Genomic DNA, 14,381 nt, shown 5'->3' with positions numbered 1-14,381 from the left:
AGATCAAAACATAAACACAGAAATCAAGTTTAGAGAAAGAGTGAAATGGAGAAAATAGAAACAAGAAAGGATGTGGCACAAGTACTGCACATGAATGGAGGCACCGGAGAAACAAGCTATGCCAAAAACTCCTTACTTCAGGTACAAATTATATATTCATGAATATTGTATCATACCAGGATTAATTGCACGCTTGCTCGTATATATATTACCACAAATTAGCAAGGTTAATTAAGAATCTGATATTGAGATAATACGAAAACCATACAAAGAAAAGAAGGTTTATATACCAGTGAAACCATATTTTGTTTTATCAATTTTTATTTACACCTCCAAGCACAGACATTTCATACACACTTAATTTTTCTTTATATTTTTTCACATATCACATTTATTACTTCTCTACGATTCATTTATTTTTTCGGTTAATATATTTTATGTCTGTATGTTGTTGTTTTCAATGAATGGTATGCAGCAAAAGGCTATTTCATTAACAAAGGCATTGAGAGAGGAAGCCATAACCAGCCTCTACCTTAAGAAAGTCCCGAGAATTTTATCCATTGCAGACTTGGGTTGCTCCTCTGGACCAAACACTTTCATGGTGATATCTGAAATTATCAAAACGGTGGAGAATCTTTGCCGAGAAATGAAGCATAAGGAGTCTCCTGAATACCATTTCTTCATGAATGATCTTCCTGAGAATGATTTCAACAGCATCTTTAAGTCCCTTGGCAGTTTCAAAGAGAAGCTAAGTGATGAAATAGAAGCTGAGACTGGCCCATGCTTTTTCACTGGTGTTCCAGGCTCCTTTTATGGCAGGGTCTTTCCGACAAAAACTTTGCATTTTGTCCATTCCTCTTACAGCCTTCATTGGCTATCCCGGGTATATGTTAATTGATTATAAACATTTTCTGTAATATTAATCTTTTTATAAACATATTTTTTATAGCTTGAAATTTAAACACACAAAAAAAATCTCAAACGAAATAGCACATGTTACCATATGTATATGCTAGCATCCTTATTTCTTATGTAAAAGGGGAAAAGAAGGGTTTGTTTATAGTTTGTCCATTTCATGTTTTTATTACGGAAAATAAAGCTGAAAAAACATTTCGTGATGTTAATTAGTAAATGTTTTTTTTTGAAAATAATTTCTAAAATTTAATCAAAACAAAAAAAAAAACGTTTTCATTTTCACTGAAAATGAAAAATGAGCTGCTACCAGTCTACCACCATGACTGTCACCGTTGTCACTGCCGCCGCCGCAACAACCAACCAGTGAGATGAAAAGTGATAATGTTGGAGGTTGGTGGTAGCGGCATAGTGACAATGATAGTGACGACGGTGAAGGTGGTGGTGGCTGTGATAGTGGTGATGGCGGCAGCGTACGTAAGCGCTGAAGGTGGTGGTAGTGATAGTCGAAATGGTGGTGGCAGTGACGTGACGATGATTGTGGCAATTATGGCGGTAATTGTGGTAGTGGCAACAACATCGGTGAAAATAAAATAGAAAGTCGAAACAAATATATTTGATTATTTTCTAAATTTTATAAATGTTAAAATGGAAACTATTTTTATAAAAAAATGAAAAACATAAATATTTTCTCAAACCAAACACATTCCGAGTGTAACTAAACTACCTTTCTTCTTTAATTTCTTAGGAGTGTGATAAAACTATTACACATTTAAGATTGAAATATATAAACATTTATTGGTGATTAATTAGGTTCCTCAAGGCGTAGAGAATAACAAGGGCAATATTTACATGGCTCGTTCGAGTCCCTCAAACGTCCTCAAGGCTTACTATGAGGAATTTCAAAAAGATTTCTCATCATTTCTCAAGTCTCGTGCAAAAGAGCTAGTTGAAGGAGGTAAAATGGTTTTAACACTTTTAGGAAGAACAAGTGAAGTGCAATATAGCGAAGATGGTTGCGATATTTGGGATCTTTTGGCTTTGGCTCTTAGTGACATGGTGTCCGAGGTATGCACATATTTTTTTATTATTCATAGTTTTCTGCCAAATCACCAAATTAAAAAGAAAAGGTTAATATAAATACATTCTTTTTTCAAAAATACATATACAATGCTGAAAATTTCATTGTGTTAATTGCCAAAATGTATATGCACTTTTATAATGAAAATAAATGTTTTATATTTTTATTTATCTTCATCAATCAATTTGTCATGTTATAATTTGTTTGAATTAAAAAATATTTCAAATATAAAATGAAGAAACATAATTGAATACATGTGTAAAAAAAATTATACTGGCCATGCGTGCAAATTAAATTCTTATATTTATTCAATCATTAGAAATTATGTTTTCCTGTATTGGAATGGTAAGTTACAACCAAATGGATTGACGTGGTGGTAATTTTGTCTTTGAATAACATAATTAAAACATTAATTGAAACATCTAGATGAATTTTCTTATCGGAGAGTTGACATACCCAATATGGCACAGGGAAAAATAAATGAAGAGAAACTAGACACTTTCAACCTGCCTTTGTACCAGCCATCTCCATCTGAAGTGAGACTAGAGGTTCTGAAAGAAGGTTCATTCACCATTAATTGTTTGGAGATATCTGAAGTACATTGGAATGCTCATGATGGCTGGAATGCCTTCGATTCAAAATCTCTCGATAGTGTTGGCGGATATAATGTTACAAAGTGCATGAGGGCCGTTAACGAACCATTACTCATCACTCACTTTGGAGAAGCTGTCATTGATGAGATTTTTCGTCGATATCATGCAATCCTAATTGATCGAACGTCCAAGAACAACGTCAAATTCATTAATCTTAGCATATCAATGACCAGAAATGAATGAGGGACAAGTTGTTTGCATAATTGTGGTTCCTATAAGAAAGAAAAAATAAACTTCATCTCTGTTGTTGTCTGTTTACATTATGTTTGTAATAATTAATTAGCTTGGATGTTGGTAGTGGGTTGTCCACTTACTCTTCTTCCGGGCCCAAACGAACCATCCTGAGGCCCAAGTGGCTTGTGAATTTCATTTAGTTTGTATTGAGTCTGTTTTCACTTCTGTTCTAGAATTAATATTTCCTATAGGAGGATGTTGTCACTTGTATGACATTCCTTAACTATAGGAAACAAATTCAAACAATAAATTGTATTGAGTTGAAAGTAATGGATATGTAGAAAATTGTCGTAGCCATCTTTGGTGGGATAACATTCTTCCTACCAACTTGATGTTTTCATGTCATTCATGTCTTTTTTTTTTTGTCAAAGGAATCTGGTTTCATTTCCAAGCGGGCCAGGCCCAGAGAAACAAGGGACTAGGCCCTGAACAAAGAATCATGTCTTCTAAACTAGATTCCGTCTTTTCTACTGGCTCTGACAGCATGCTAATTCAGCCCAGCACTAAAGTTTAAATTTATTTACATCTATTGGGCTAGTAACTATTGGGCTATAGAAAAATGCATCCTTGCGCAGCCGTTTCTCTCCTCCTAACCCTCTGCTAGGGTTTTTTTACAGAGCTATGCTTCCACTCCCCTTGGGGGCTTCTCCCCCTTGGGGAGCTCCCCTCCTCCTCTAGGGAGGTCCTTTTCCTACTTTAGGTAGGTGTTTTCCCACAAAATGGTGGGCTCTTACCACATTAGGTGGTTTTATTACCCAAATAAGTGGATTTTTTGGTGTGTTTGTGTTCTCTCCTTTGCTTCCAGCCTTCACCTCCATCACTGTGACCTTCCTCTGCGCCGTACTCCTCCTCCAGATCCGGCCACCGTTATGCAACACTCTCCCCTTCCAGATCCGAGCATCATTCCTCCACGGTTATGAGCCTCTTCCTCCTTGACGTTTCATCACCATATCCTGCCTTTGTCCCAACCTCCAACCTCCACCGCCGCCTTCCTCTGTCCTGCTGCCGATCCCCTTGCGACCTAGGCCGGATTGCACCGCTGTTGTCACCTCCATCCTTTTCTGCCCCTCCCGCTTCCACTGTCCCTGCAGCTCTTATTGCTGTTATGTTTGGGATCTGCAAAAGTTTGCTCTTCTCCCTTGTTTTCAGATGCTAGTTTGGCCCCTATGGATGCTGTTGAAGTCTCTCATGTTGGGCTTCTCAGATAGCAGCACGTTTGCAACCCCGGCAGAGTCGATGGTGTTGTTTCTCAGGGAGCACTGGTTAAAAACAGATTTATTTTCTTTGCTCAGAAGCCTTTTAGCTTTATGTTAATTTAGGGTGATTAGGAGCTTTTGTATGACCTTAAGGGTTTTTACTTCATGACTTATGCTGATTGATTCAGCAGAGTGTGCATGTTTGATCTTCATGGTCTTATGTTTTTGTACATCGCTAATAGCACTCCCTGAGATTTAGTCTCACATGTTGTAAGTGCCGTTTGGTAATCGTTCGGGTTTTAATTCCAAACATTATTGACAAAAAAAAAAACTATTGGGCTATAGTTATTATGTTCTATTATTTTAACTTTTTTTTTTATACATCGGAAAATATTATTTTAACTTTGTTAACTCTAGTTAATTTTTTTTGTTACATCGGAAAATAACAACAACTAAAACAACTACAAAGCAGCAAAACGATCCCTCATAATGAGGATGGAGTCTCAAGCAGACACATGCAAAGGCAATGAGGGGGAAGAGGCTCCCCTCTTTGTTAACTAATCTGCAGGCTTGTTGCACTCCGACTGAAACCAATCAAAGAAACTGACCATGGCCTATCCATGAGACCATGGCCTATCCATGAGATGTAGGATTACATCCAGGATAGGGAGGACGAGCCTACTTTCTCCATCCTCCAAGGATTTCAATAGCTCCTTGCAGTCCACATTACAGACAACCTCTCGAAAGCCCCAATCCCAAGCCAATTGCGTGCATTCCCCGCCGCTTAGAAAGCATGGAAACCTCACACCCACTGCCCGTTCTCATTCTGAACCAGAATATTATTAAGATATTAATAGGTTCTGACAAAAAAATAATATAAATAGGTGTCCAAGTTTCTAGAGGATTCCATGAAATAGGATGAGGCCACCTGTGTTCATCTCCTAGCTAGGGATGGCAATGGGTCTCGGACCCGTAGGATACCCGCAAAAAATACCCACGATGGGTAGGGTAAAAATCCGCTAGATGGGTATGGGTAATTACCCGCAAAAGGTAGTGGGTATGGGTACTATAGTACCCAACCCGCCCCATACCCGCATACACATTATTATTATTATTTAATAATATATGAACAAATTAACTTAAGCTATAACTTTCAAACGTAGTTTCAAAAAAAAAAAACTTTCAAACTTACTTATTTTAAAAAATTGGTGAGTATTTAAGGTATTCATAATCATTGCTAATTTACTCCCACTTATTTTTAAATTAGTAAGTTAATAACCTACAACTTTAGGACTACATTATAATCCAAAATTAAAAATTAAAGTTATATCTTTCTTACTTATTCGTTCTAAAAATAAATATTTTTAGTTGAATGATTTTATTTGTTAAGTATTTGCATATCTTTTGTATTTATATTAGTGTTTTTTATTTAAAAAATTAGTTGTATTTTTTGTTTTCTATTAATAAAGATATTGAAAAATATATTTTGGTTAGCTAAATTGCGGGTAATGGGTACTGGTACGGGCATATAGGTACCCAGAGGGTACGGGGACGGGCATTCAAGTTGCTACCCACGCGGGTATGGGGACGGGTACGAGTAATTTTTTTAAACGCGGGTATGGGGATGGGTACTATAGTACCCTACCCAGACCCTACCCATTGTCATCCCTACTCCTAGCTATGATTTATTATAAAGTTTAATGCTGAATAATTAATGGGATAACCAGAAAATTGAAGCATGCTATCTTTCTTCTTTATTTTCTTAGCTTTGCTTTTAGGGTTCTTAGTGTTCTTATCTTCCTATCAGGCTCTTGGTCGTCCTGTCAACATAAACAATTTTTACTTCTTCTCACTGATGACCAACGCGAGCTTCTAGAATTTTTACCACTGAATGATGATTCTTCTAATATTTTGGGCTCGCCATCCTTGTTTGATTATCGTTTTTGAAATTTTTTTTCTTTTAAAAACTCAATTTTAAAACGTGTTTGTTTTAAAAACAGTTCTCAATTTCAGTTTTTAAAACTAAAATACATAACACTTAAAGGATGTTTTCTGTTTAAGTTTTTAATTTTCAAATTACAATTTTTACATGTTGAAAAACATGTCATTCAAATAGAGTTTTCAAAATCAGTTTTTTAAAAATTATTTTCGAAAATTGCAATCAAACAATCCCTAACTCATTCATTTCCACTTGTCTGAGCAAGCCTTCCAGGGCAAACCCTCTCCTAAAACCTTTAAGTTTGAAGGTATTATTCAATGTCACACTGGTAGTTTTGATAGGTAGGTTGCATAATGTTATGCCTCATAACTAACTCAATTTCTACAACTACTAAATACATCAAGTTTCCAGTTTTCCAATAATTGTAGGAAATGGTGCCAATTTGTAGAATTTCTTTCAAAGCAAGAATTCTATATAAGACCAATGAAGTTGGAATAAAAAGCACAAAAACATAATATACACGTCAAGTTTAAGCTACAAAAAGCACAAAAAACATAATAGACACGTCAAAGAGATTTGGACCAGTTTAAGATTTGGTTCAGAAAGCTGTAAGAATGTTACACTTTGAGTTATGATATATTCTACAAAGAATTATACCTATACAACATAGTCACATTAACTCACACAACTACAGCAAAAATACAGTCAATCTGAAAACATTATGCTACTCAATCTGCAGCATTTGAACCTCAAGTATTGAAAAAGAATTAAAAAAACCCAAAGCATGTCTTTTCGAGAATTAGAAACACATAGCTATAAGTGTTATCAAATATCCTCCATGAACGAATCTCATGGCAGAATCTGCCATTAACAACACCGATAGCTATGTATCTACACAAAATCTTTCATAAGCTAGGTGATGTTTCCGCATAATAATTCTAATACCTCTAATTCTGATTCAGGGTCCAACCACCAAAAAAGAATACCACAGAGAGCAACCAAGAATCACTGTGCAGAGCAACTAGGCCGAAGAAGTAAAATAAACCTGGAGTGCAATTAACAACACAAGAATATAACGTGGAAACTCTAAAACCGGAGAAAAACCACGGCCGTTGTCAAAACCGACAATCAAAGAATAAACACTATGTGAAAATTGTTATTTGAACTATATCTCACAATGCTCTAAAACAAGAGCATCAGAGAAAAAGAAAACACAAATATAAACTTAAAGTGTTTTCATGTGCTACTGGTGTTTTGGCGTGTTGAAACAAGGAGCTTTGAGATCCCTATATATAGTCTTGGACCCTCCCACCCCTCACTAATATAAGCGATGTGGGACTTCTCCAAGATGCATAACTTGATATTTTTTCTCCTTCATTAGCAATGTGGAACTTACATTGCAATCAACCCCAACAACCTCCCATGACTCATCAGGGTGCCCGAACAAACACAAGTTCTCTCTTTCTTCCCGAAACAAATAAAACATCTAAATATCAATGTAAATTGCATCACAATGAGCAAGAACCATGAAATTTGAATTCTAATTTCACAACTTCACAAGTTCTCTTCACACCGCCTCGCCCATCACACTATGGGAGCTGGTCATGCTAGAAGTCATTACCTTAACCGTAAGGAGGGGAGCCGAAGGCAGGATACATTCGGTTTGTTTAATTGGTGCTGGAGCCGGATGGTTAGGTGTGAATATATTCAAATTGACGTTATTTTTACTTTTGCTTGTATTAAAATCAAGCAGTGATTCGTATTTGTTTCAGAGTTCTTGAGTCCACAATATTGAGCCCTTCAAATTTCTAACCAACTTTATTTTAAATATCTTAAGACAGTTAACAAAAAGAAAAGAATGAACAAGCTATTGAACCAAACTTCTGGTACGGAAGTGAATTGTAAGTTGACTACTCTTAAGTCTTTTCTATATGTGAATTCTACCATCCAACAAAAAAAAAAGGAGCATCTCTTGATTGAAAATGTATTCTTAATTTAACCAATAAACTTATACAGCTCTTGTTTATGGGTCTAAATCAATTTATCGCTGTATGTACTTATCAATTACAGCAAGCAGCAACATATAAACGAAGACAGCACTTTGATTTAAATATGCAAGGATAATCACGCACAGCACTAGCTGCAGATAACATATTATACACAACTACAACCTAGACAAAGAAACCCAACAAAACCATAGGATTGAAGGCCAAAATAGCTTCACTATATGCTACAGCTAAATTATACATCCAGATAGAAGACAGTTTCAAGTAGGGACTCATTCTACAATTATCCTTGGAGGAAGGTGCACACTTGGAGCTGTACATGAAGCAAGTTTCACAATAGAACTAGCATTGAGGTTATATCTTCTCTGTGCTTCTGTGAATCCTCCACAGAGAACTTGCTCCACCCAATTCTCCACCTCCATATCCCTGTCTGAGAGATATGCAGCTGCAAGCAATTGCTCCATGACTTCTCCCTGGATCTCTAAGTTAAACTCGGATCCAAGAATCTTGTTGAAGTTAATTTTGATCACTTTAAACACTCTATCCGCAAGTGCGTCAAAATCATAAGGTTCAAAGGAAATTGTTTCATCAACCTGATTGTACAAACCTTGCAACCAAAGGTGTTGGTTCTCAGTGGAGCCAAGTTCAGAGTTTCCATCATCTGATTGTTTATGTTCATCCTCTTCAGCTGGAAGATTCAAATCTAGAAGCCAATTTGATGTTGTATGTGCCCTTTTAGGCGTCTCTGGATCGCAAAATTCATTGTCGGCAATCAACTTTCGTTTGTTTATGAAATTTAGATCAGGAATGGCATCTATTGAACAGTTAGCTGCACTGATGCTTTGGCTTCTCATGTCCCCAATCGCATTTTCAACTTTAATCTTGATACCTCCCCCTTTTGCCCTGAGTATTCTTTCCTCAGAATAGTTGGAGGATTCCCTTGTTGGAAAGGAACAACCTTGGTGACCTGAGAAAGAAAACACAAAAATTGCATTGTTTACACTCACTTCTCGTCCATGAGAATCTGTGATTTTTCCTGTCCTGATGGCTTGAGACAAACTACTTTGAACAACCATATCCGCCTTGTCAACATTTTCCAGGAAAACCACAGACAAAGGTTTCTGGCAATACTCCCTCACAATAAAATCAATGGTAGTCTTTCCTATGAATTTGACATTGCATCCTTTCATTTCTTCAGAGCCCAGATCCACAAAAATGAAGCTCTCGCGGCTTCCATACAATATCTTAGCAAGAGAAACAGCAATTTTCTTTTTACCATGCCTATCAGGTCCGACAAAACTCATCCATATATCACGGCGCTGATTTGATCCATGATGTTTAACCCTTTCTGTTGGGCTGCAAACTATTGTTTTGATGATAGCTCGCAAGGCTTCGTTTTGCCAGCTTACCTCCTTGGAAAGAGCTTCAAAAAGAGTTTTGGGATTTTTTGCATCAACTTCTCGATAATGGTCGAAACTTAAGCAGGATGTAGACTGCGATTGATGCTTCCAAATACTCCCATCAGTCAAATTGAAATCTGAAGATATGTGATTTGGGATTTCTTTTGGAGGCTCCATTGTATATTGAAAAGTTAGTTTCTTCGATTTATTGCTGGTGGGAGAAGAGCATGGCCCTAAGCCTAGATCTGTTGTTACTGAAGTCACAGATGTGGGAGATAGTTGACTGCCATCAGACACACTTGAACTGGACATGTTGCATGATCTTAGGTCACCGGACTCAAGATCTTCCACTTTCTGGAGCATCTCTGGAAGTTTTGAAGTATATTTCGCCTGTTTTGCCATGAAAATCACAGGAAAAGAACTGCTGGATTGCGATGCACACATCATTTTCACACCAACAGGTACATGGGAGTTGAGATTGACATGTTCACTAGGTGATTTGTCTGTAATTTTGCTGCGGCAGTTCTCAGCATCTTCCTTTTTGTTGTCAGTACAATGAAACCCGATGACGATTGGACAGGTATTTGACACCGGAATTCGCTGGTGCAGCTGCCGGCATGTCTTGTCCAAGTTCTTCTGTGGTGGTCCAGATTCGCTACTATCCAGCAAAACACCATCATCTTTGGTCTGCACTGAATGAAAGAAAAGTGGTTTTTACACAAACATAATGAAGAGGAGTAGAGGACTTCATTGATAAGGCATAAATCGATTGTACGTGATTTACTAAACAATCAACAAAATTACAACTAAACATTGAAAAAATGATCTTGAGGGATATCTTATATACATCATGACCGTTTGTTCATGAATTGCTAATTTACTAACTACTATAAGTGGACCAGAGCAAATAGAATATTTTGTAATATGCAAGGTTGCACTTGTTAATGCGAACCAATTGATTTTACAGATAAGTAAGTAAAGACAGAATCTGAAAGTTGTATTAACCCACAAAAACTTGTTGATGTGCAATAATTATCAATCACCAAAGGCACACGTTTGTTAAGTGCCAACCCATTTTAAACATTTCATCCATGATTTTTTTTTTAAAGTTATTCACCACTACAGTGGAGAAAAAATTGTTACTGTTTATTATAACTTGTCATAGACTCATAGCATCTTTGGAACAAAAACCAACATTTCAATTTTTATTTTTCAGTGATCTGCCGTTAAAAGTTCTAGGACCACATATGTCAAGACAAATAAAAAGAGCAGGCAAAACTTTTTATACCTTTATAGGCAAAGAAAAGCTTTTGCCATTTCAAGAATTGCACATGCTTATTGTTTACTAAAGGGGCCCAGTTTTAGGGGGAAAAGGATAAAAAGATATATATAATTAGTAAGCCAAACTGCCAAACAACCCTTTGAAAATCAAGAATCGCAGTAGAAATAGGTCCCTCTCCATTTTGTCATGAAAAAGATTGCTCTTCAAGGCCCATACCTTGACCTGAAATCTAGCTTCATTTAATATTCTCCATTTTAGTATTTGCATATAACCTCACACAGAAACAAATTTATTTCCCATCTCTACACAAATAATTTATACCAAAATTAATGATGTATCTGAATTCTACGCACCTTGACATTCAATCCCTTTGCTGTGCCAAATTCTGTAATCTGCAACCATGGAGGTAAGCTAGATTGGTAGGGATCAGCCACGGAAGCAGAAAAGACTTCATGTTCACACTTCTCACCATATTGATGACAATGAGGAAGACAACAAGATGAGCCATTTAATGGACTTTTCAAATCAGACTTTGATGGAAAAAAGCCACCAAATGGTACAAATGAATCCATTAAGCTGTAAAAAAGGAGGCTTTAGACAAAACTCATCCATAACTAACTACTACAAGAAAGATACAAAGTTCACATCCCATTTGTCAGTCATAATAACAAAATAAGTGATCATCATAGCACCACTTAGTTTGGCACAGAACAACCTAACTGTGTGCTTTCAAATATCAGCACGTTAATTACTAAGAAGACAATTTACTAGTACATGTGATGGCTGGAAAGACCCGCAATGGAATCACAAAGTGTAAATGGCTCTCATCAAAACTCAAGTTGCGAAAATAAGGCAGGTATTGAAGGAGGAACCATTAGGAAGGTTGTTGCTTCATATTCATGCCAATAATAATTCAATAGAAAGTATATCAAATCTCGTTCGAACTTCGAACACAATGGTGAAGTCAAAATCAAGGTGGATAGCAGCAAAAGCTAAGGCAAGTTGCTTATGTCCACCACGATTTTGGCTTTCAAACGAGTTTCCAAACATGCCCTTAATTCAAATTAACCAAGTCTCGCTTATGAAAGAATCCCAAAGAAAAAAAGCAAATTAAATGAATAAACTTATCATAAATATATATTAAGTTGGCGCCTGAGCTTCAAAACTTTATACACATAAAAAAATAATAAACATACACGGGTCACACGCATGTCACAAACATTTCATACCAAAGTTCTCAAGGTGTAATTCCCAAATTACATCTTCACTTTTTTTCATGTCTATTAAATTAGTCTCTAATCTAGAGAAATTAGATACTTAAAAACCTAAAGTATGATGATATTGGCCATATTAGTATCTGATATGGGGTTTTTTTTAGTCCAACCAATATGACTGACATCATCACCAGATATGTGATTTGTTCATATTAGTTACTAATTTAATGGATGTGGAAATCATTAGAGAATATAAAACTAAAGATTTACTCAAAATTCAAGAAATAGAACTTTATAAAAATACAAAATTTGTATATATGGAAGCAAAACATAGATTTTGGTGATTTACCTTGACCTGGGCCTTTGATATGATTCAGCAGCCATGGAAGAAGGCTTAACAGAGGTGATAGGCAAAAACTGCAAGTCCCAGTCTTTCTCTATTGAAGGGAACCTACCCAGAAATTTCAAGTAGCTTTCATAGCTAGCAGCAGCACCCAGCAACCAAAACCTGTCACAGTGAACCTTCAACAACTTAGCCAATTCCCCAACAACAAACCTCACAGCATCTTCCCCAGAACCACCACACCCATCAGAATCACCACCCACAAAACCCTTTAAGTCCCCAAAATTCACCGCCACACCGGGCCCCACACACTCCTCCGCCATAGCAGCGATCTCCTTCATCTTCGCACCGACGGCCTCGCCGTCTCCACTCTCCACCTCCTTCCCAATGCAAACCACGCGCATCCCCGTGAGCTCCAGCGGCAACACCCCGTCCGTTCTCCTCTCCACCGCCTCCGTAAAGCTCCGGAGAGCATAGCCGCCGCACGCGCCGAGAAGCAGAGGATTCCTCCCCCTGCTCCGTACAAGCACCTCACCGATTCGCCGGAAATTCTCACCGGCGTCGCCGAAGCCTGAGAAAAACGGAAACCCGAACCCCCGCCGCTCGCAGAGGAAAACCGGCGGCCCGCGCGGCCTCATGAGATGCGGCAGAGGGCGGAGAATGGCGAGCTTGATCTCGGAGCTCCGGAAACCCGCTTCCGCGAAGACCCGGCTGACAACCGGGTCATCAAGGATCGACAGAATCAAGTGCTGAAGCTCGACCTTGACTGAAGAAACGGAAAACGGTTGCTGCTGCTGCTGCTGCACCTGGTGGTTGCTGTGGTAGAAGAAGCTATCCGGGTGGCGGCGCTGGTTAGCCTGCGAGCGTTTGATGGCGGCCATGAGCGAGTTGGACACCGGCGGTTCATGATCGGAGGAAACGTGGTGGTTGTGCGACGACGGCGAGCGGTCGAGCGACACCGACAGGCACAGGTCGAGAGCCTTGAACTGAAGACGCGGAGAGTACGCTGAGTTTCGCGCGCGGCAGCACGCGTCGCGGAGCACCGTCGAGGATGGTAGGGATAGCAGCGCCGACACCGCGTGGAGCGACGTTGTCTGCGCGTGGCCGCGCCGCCGTGCTACCGCCACCGCCTCGTCGAGTGCTCGACCCGCCTCCGTTGTTAAGCATTGCCTCGCTACTCCTACCGGCGTTGGCATCGTCGCCGGCGCTCATAAAATAAACACTCCAAAGAAAGATTGAAAATAATAATGATTATTATAATAATAATAAATTAAAAAAGCAAAAGAAAAAATGGGAAGTGAGTGAGAAATTTTTTGAGGGAGGTTGGTTTTGATTTGGGAGGATGAAAAATCCGTGTTAAGGAAAAACAATGGTTTTTGTTTTCCTTTTTGTGAGGAAGATTGATAAATTAGGAAAAGGGGTTTTGTGTTGGAGAGTGGAGTGGGGACTTGTAAATTTGCATTTTGCAGAGCTTATATAAATAATTGTAATGTGGAGTGACACTGTGTGTGTGTGTGTGTGTGTGATGGGTGAGAAGAACCAGGGAGAAGAAGACAACTTGCTGGGTGGGGTTGTTGTTGGGAAGAATTTATGAACTCTCCTACTAATTAATGACACTTGTTTTGTGTAATCAGAATTTTACTTTTCTTTGATTATGTTTTTTTTATAAGCAATATATATTATATTGAAGTGAAGCACAATAATAGGTACTTCAAACCAATACAAACAAAAAAAGAGGAGGAAAGAAAATAAAAGTAGTAAAATTACAAGGTAACATCACATAATCTACTACTAGTAAAAGCCCATCACCCACTACATCCATGAAGACAGATTAAAGAAAACATGCATCATTAAAACCTTACTAGAAAAACCCTCATGGAAAAACCTGGTGAAGGAAAATTGATTATGTGAGTACAACTACAAGATAGTGTTGAAATATTATTCTTAAGGGTATCTTTTTTGTATTTTACCTCTGAAATCTTCTCAAAGCATCTTCAATGCTAGTTCTTAGTTTAGTTTTTAGCACTATTCATGTGGATCCGTACTACCATATCTTCTTAAATAACTCTTTGCAGATTTTGCTCCAACCATGAGTTCTTAGTTCTTAGCAATATTCATCCG

At 38.0% G+C, this 14,381-nt stretch overlaps 2 protein-coding genes across 2 annotated transcripts; one reads left to right on the top strand and one right to left on the bottom strand.

Annotated features, from left to right (window-relative positions):
• Nucleotides 1-3,225, top strand: LOC130726936 (S-adenosyl-L-methionine:benzoic acid/salicylic acid carboxyl methyltransferase 1-like). Its single transcript, XM_057578254.1, has 4 exons — nucleotides 1-141; nucleotides 476-883; nucleotides 1,726-1,980; nucleotides 2,464-3,225. Exons 1-4 carry the CDS (start codon nucleotides 46-48, stop codon nucleotides 2,827-2,829), a joined length of 1,125 nt encoding a protein of 374 aa, XP_057434237.1. The 5' UTR covers nucleotides 1-45; the 3' UTR covers nucleotides 2,830-3,225.
• A 4,874-nt stretch (nucleotides 3,226-8,099) lies between these two features.
• On the bottom strand, nucleotides 8,100-13,813 carry LOC130722081 (protein SMAX1-LIKE 8). The gene is made up of 3 exons (XM_057572700.1): nucleotides 12,267-13,813; nucleotides 11,057-11,279; nucleotides 8,100-10,108 (listed from the first exon to the last, which is right to left on the bottom strand). The coding sequence occupies exons 1-3, from the start codon at nucleotides 13,454-13,456 to the stop codon at nucleotides 8,294-8,296; spliced, it is 3,228 nt and encodes a 1,075-aa protein (XP_057428683.1). The 5' UTR covers nucleotides 13,457-13,813; the 3' UTR covers nucleotides 8,100-8,293.
• Nucleotides 13,814-14,381: the final 568 nt, after the last annotated feature.

Source organism: Lotus japonicus, chromosome 6 (assembly GCF_012489685.1).
Source record: "Lotus japonicus ecotype B-129 chromosome 6, LjGifu_v1.2".
Classification (NCBI taxonomy): Eukaryota; Viridiplantae; Streptophyta; class Magnoliopsida; order Fabales; family Fabaceae; genus Lotus; species Lotus japonicus.
Note: the sequence above shows the minus strand (reverse complement) of the source record. Positions and strands in the feature narration are given on the sequence as shown.

Excerpts from the sequence above, each read along its gene's own strand:
- LOC130726936 (XM_057578254.1), top strand. The coding sequence starts at position 46 with ATGGAGAAAATAGAAACAAGAAAGGATGTGGCACAAGTACTGCACATG. Across the intron at positions 142-475 it reads CCAAAAACTCCTTACTTCAG|CAAAAGGCTATTTCATTAAC; the intron begins GTACAAATTATA and ends AATGGTATGCAG. Across the intron at positions 1,981-2,463 it reads TTAGTGACATGGTGTCCGAG|GGAAAAATAAATGAAGAGAA; the intron begins GTATGCACATAT and ends AATATGGCACAG.
- LOC130722081 (XM_057572700.1), bottom strand. The coding sequence starts at position 13,456 with ATGCCAACGCCGGTAGGAGTAGCGAGGCAATGCTTAACAACGGAGGCG. Across the intron at positions 11,280-12,266 it reads TATCAAAGGCCCAGGTCAAG|CTTAATGGATTCATTTGTAC; the intron begins GTAAATCACCAA and ends CCTTTTTTACAG. Across the intron at positions 10,109-11,056 it reads CAAAGGGATTGAATGTCAAG|ACCAAAGATGATGGTGTTTT; the intron begins GTGCGTAGAATT and ends CATTCAGTGCAG.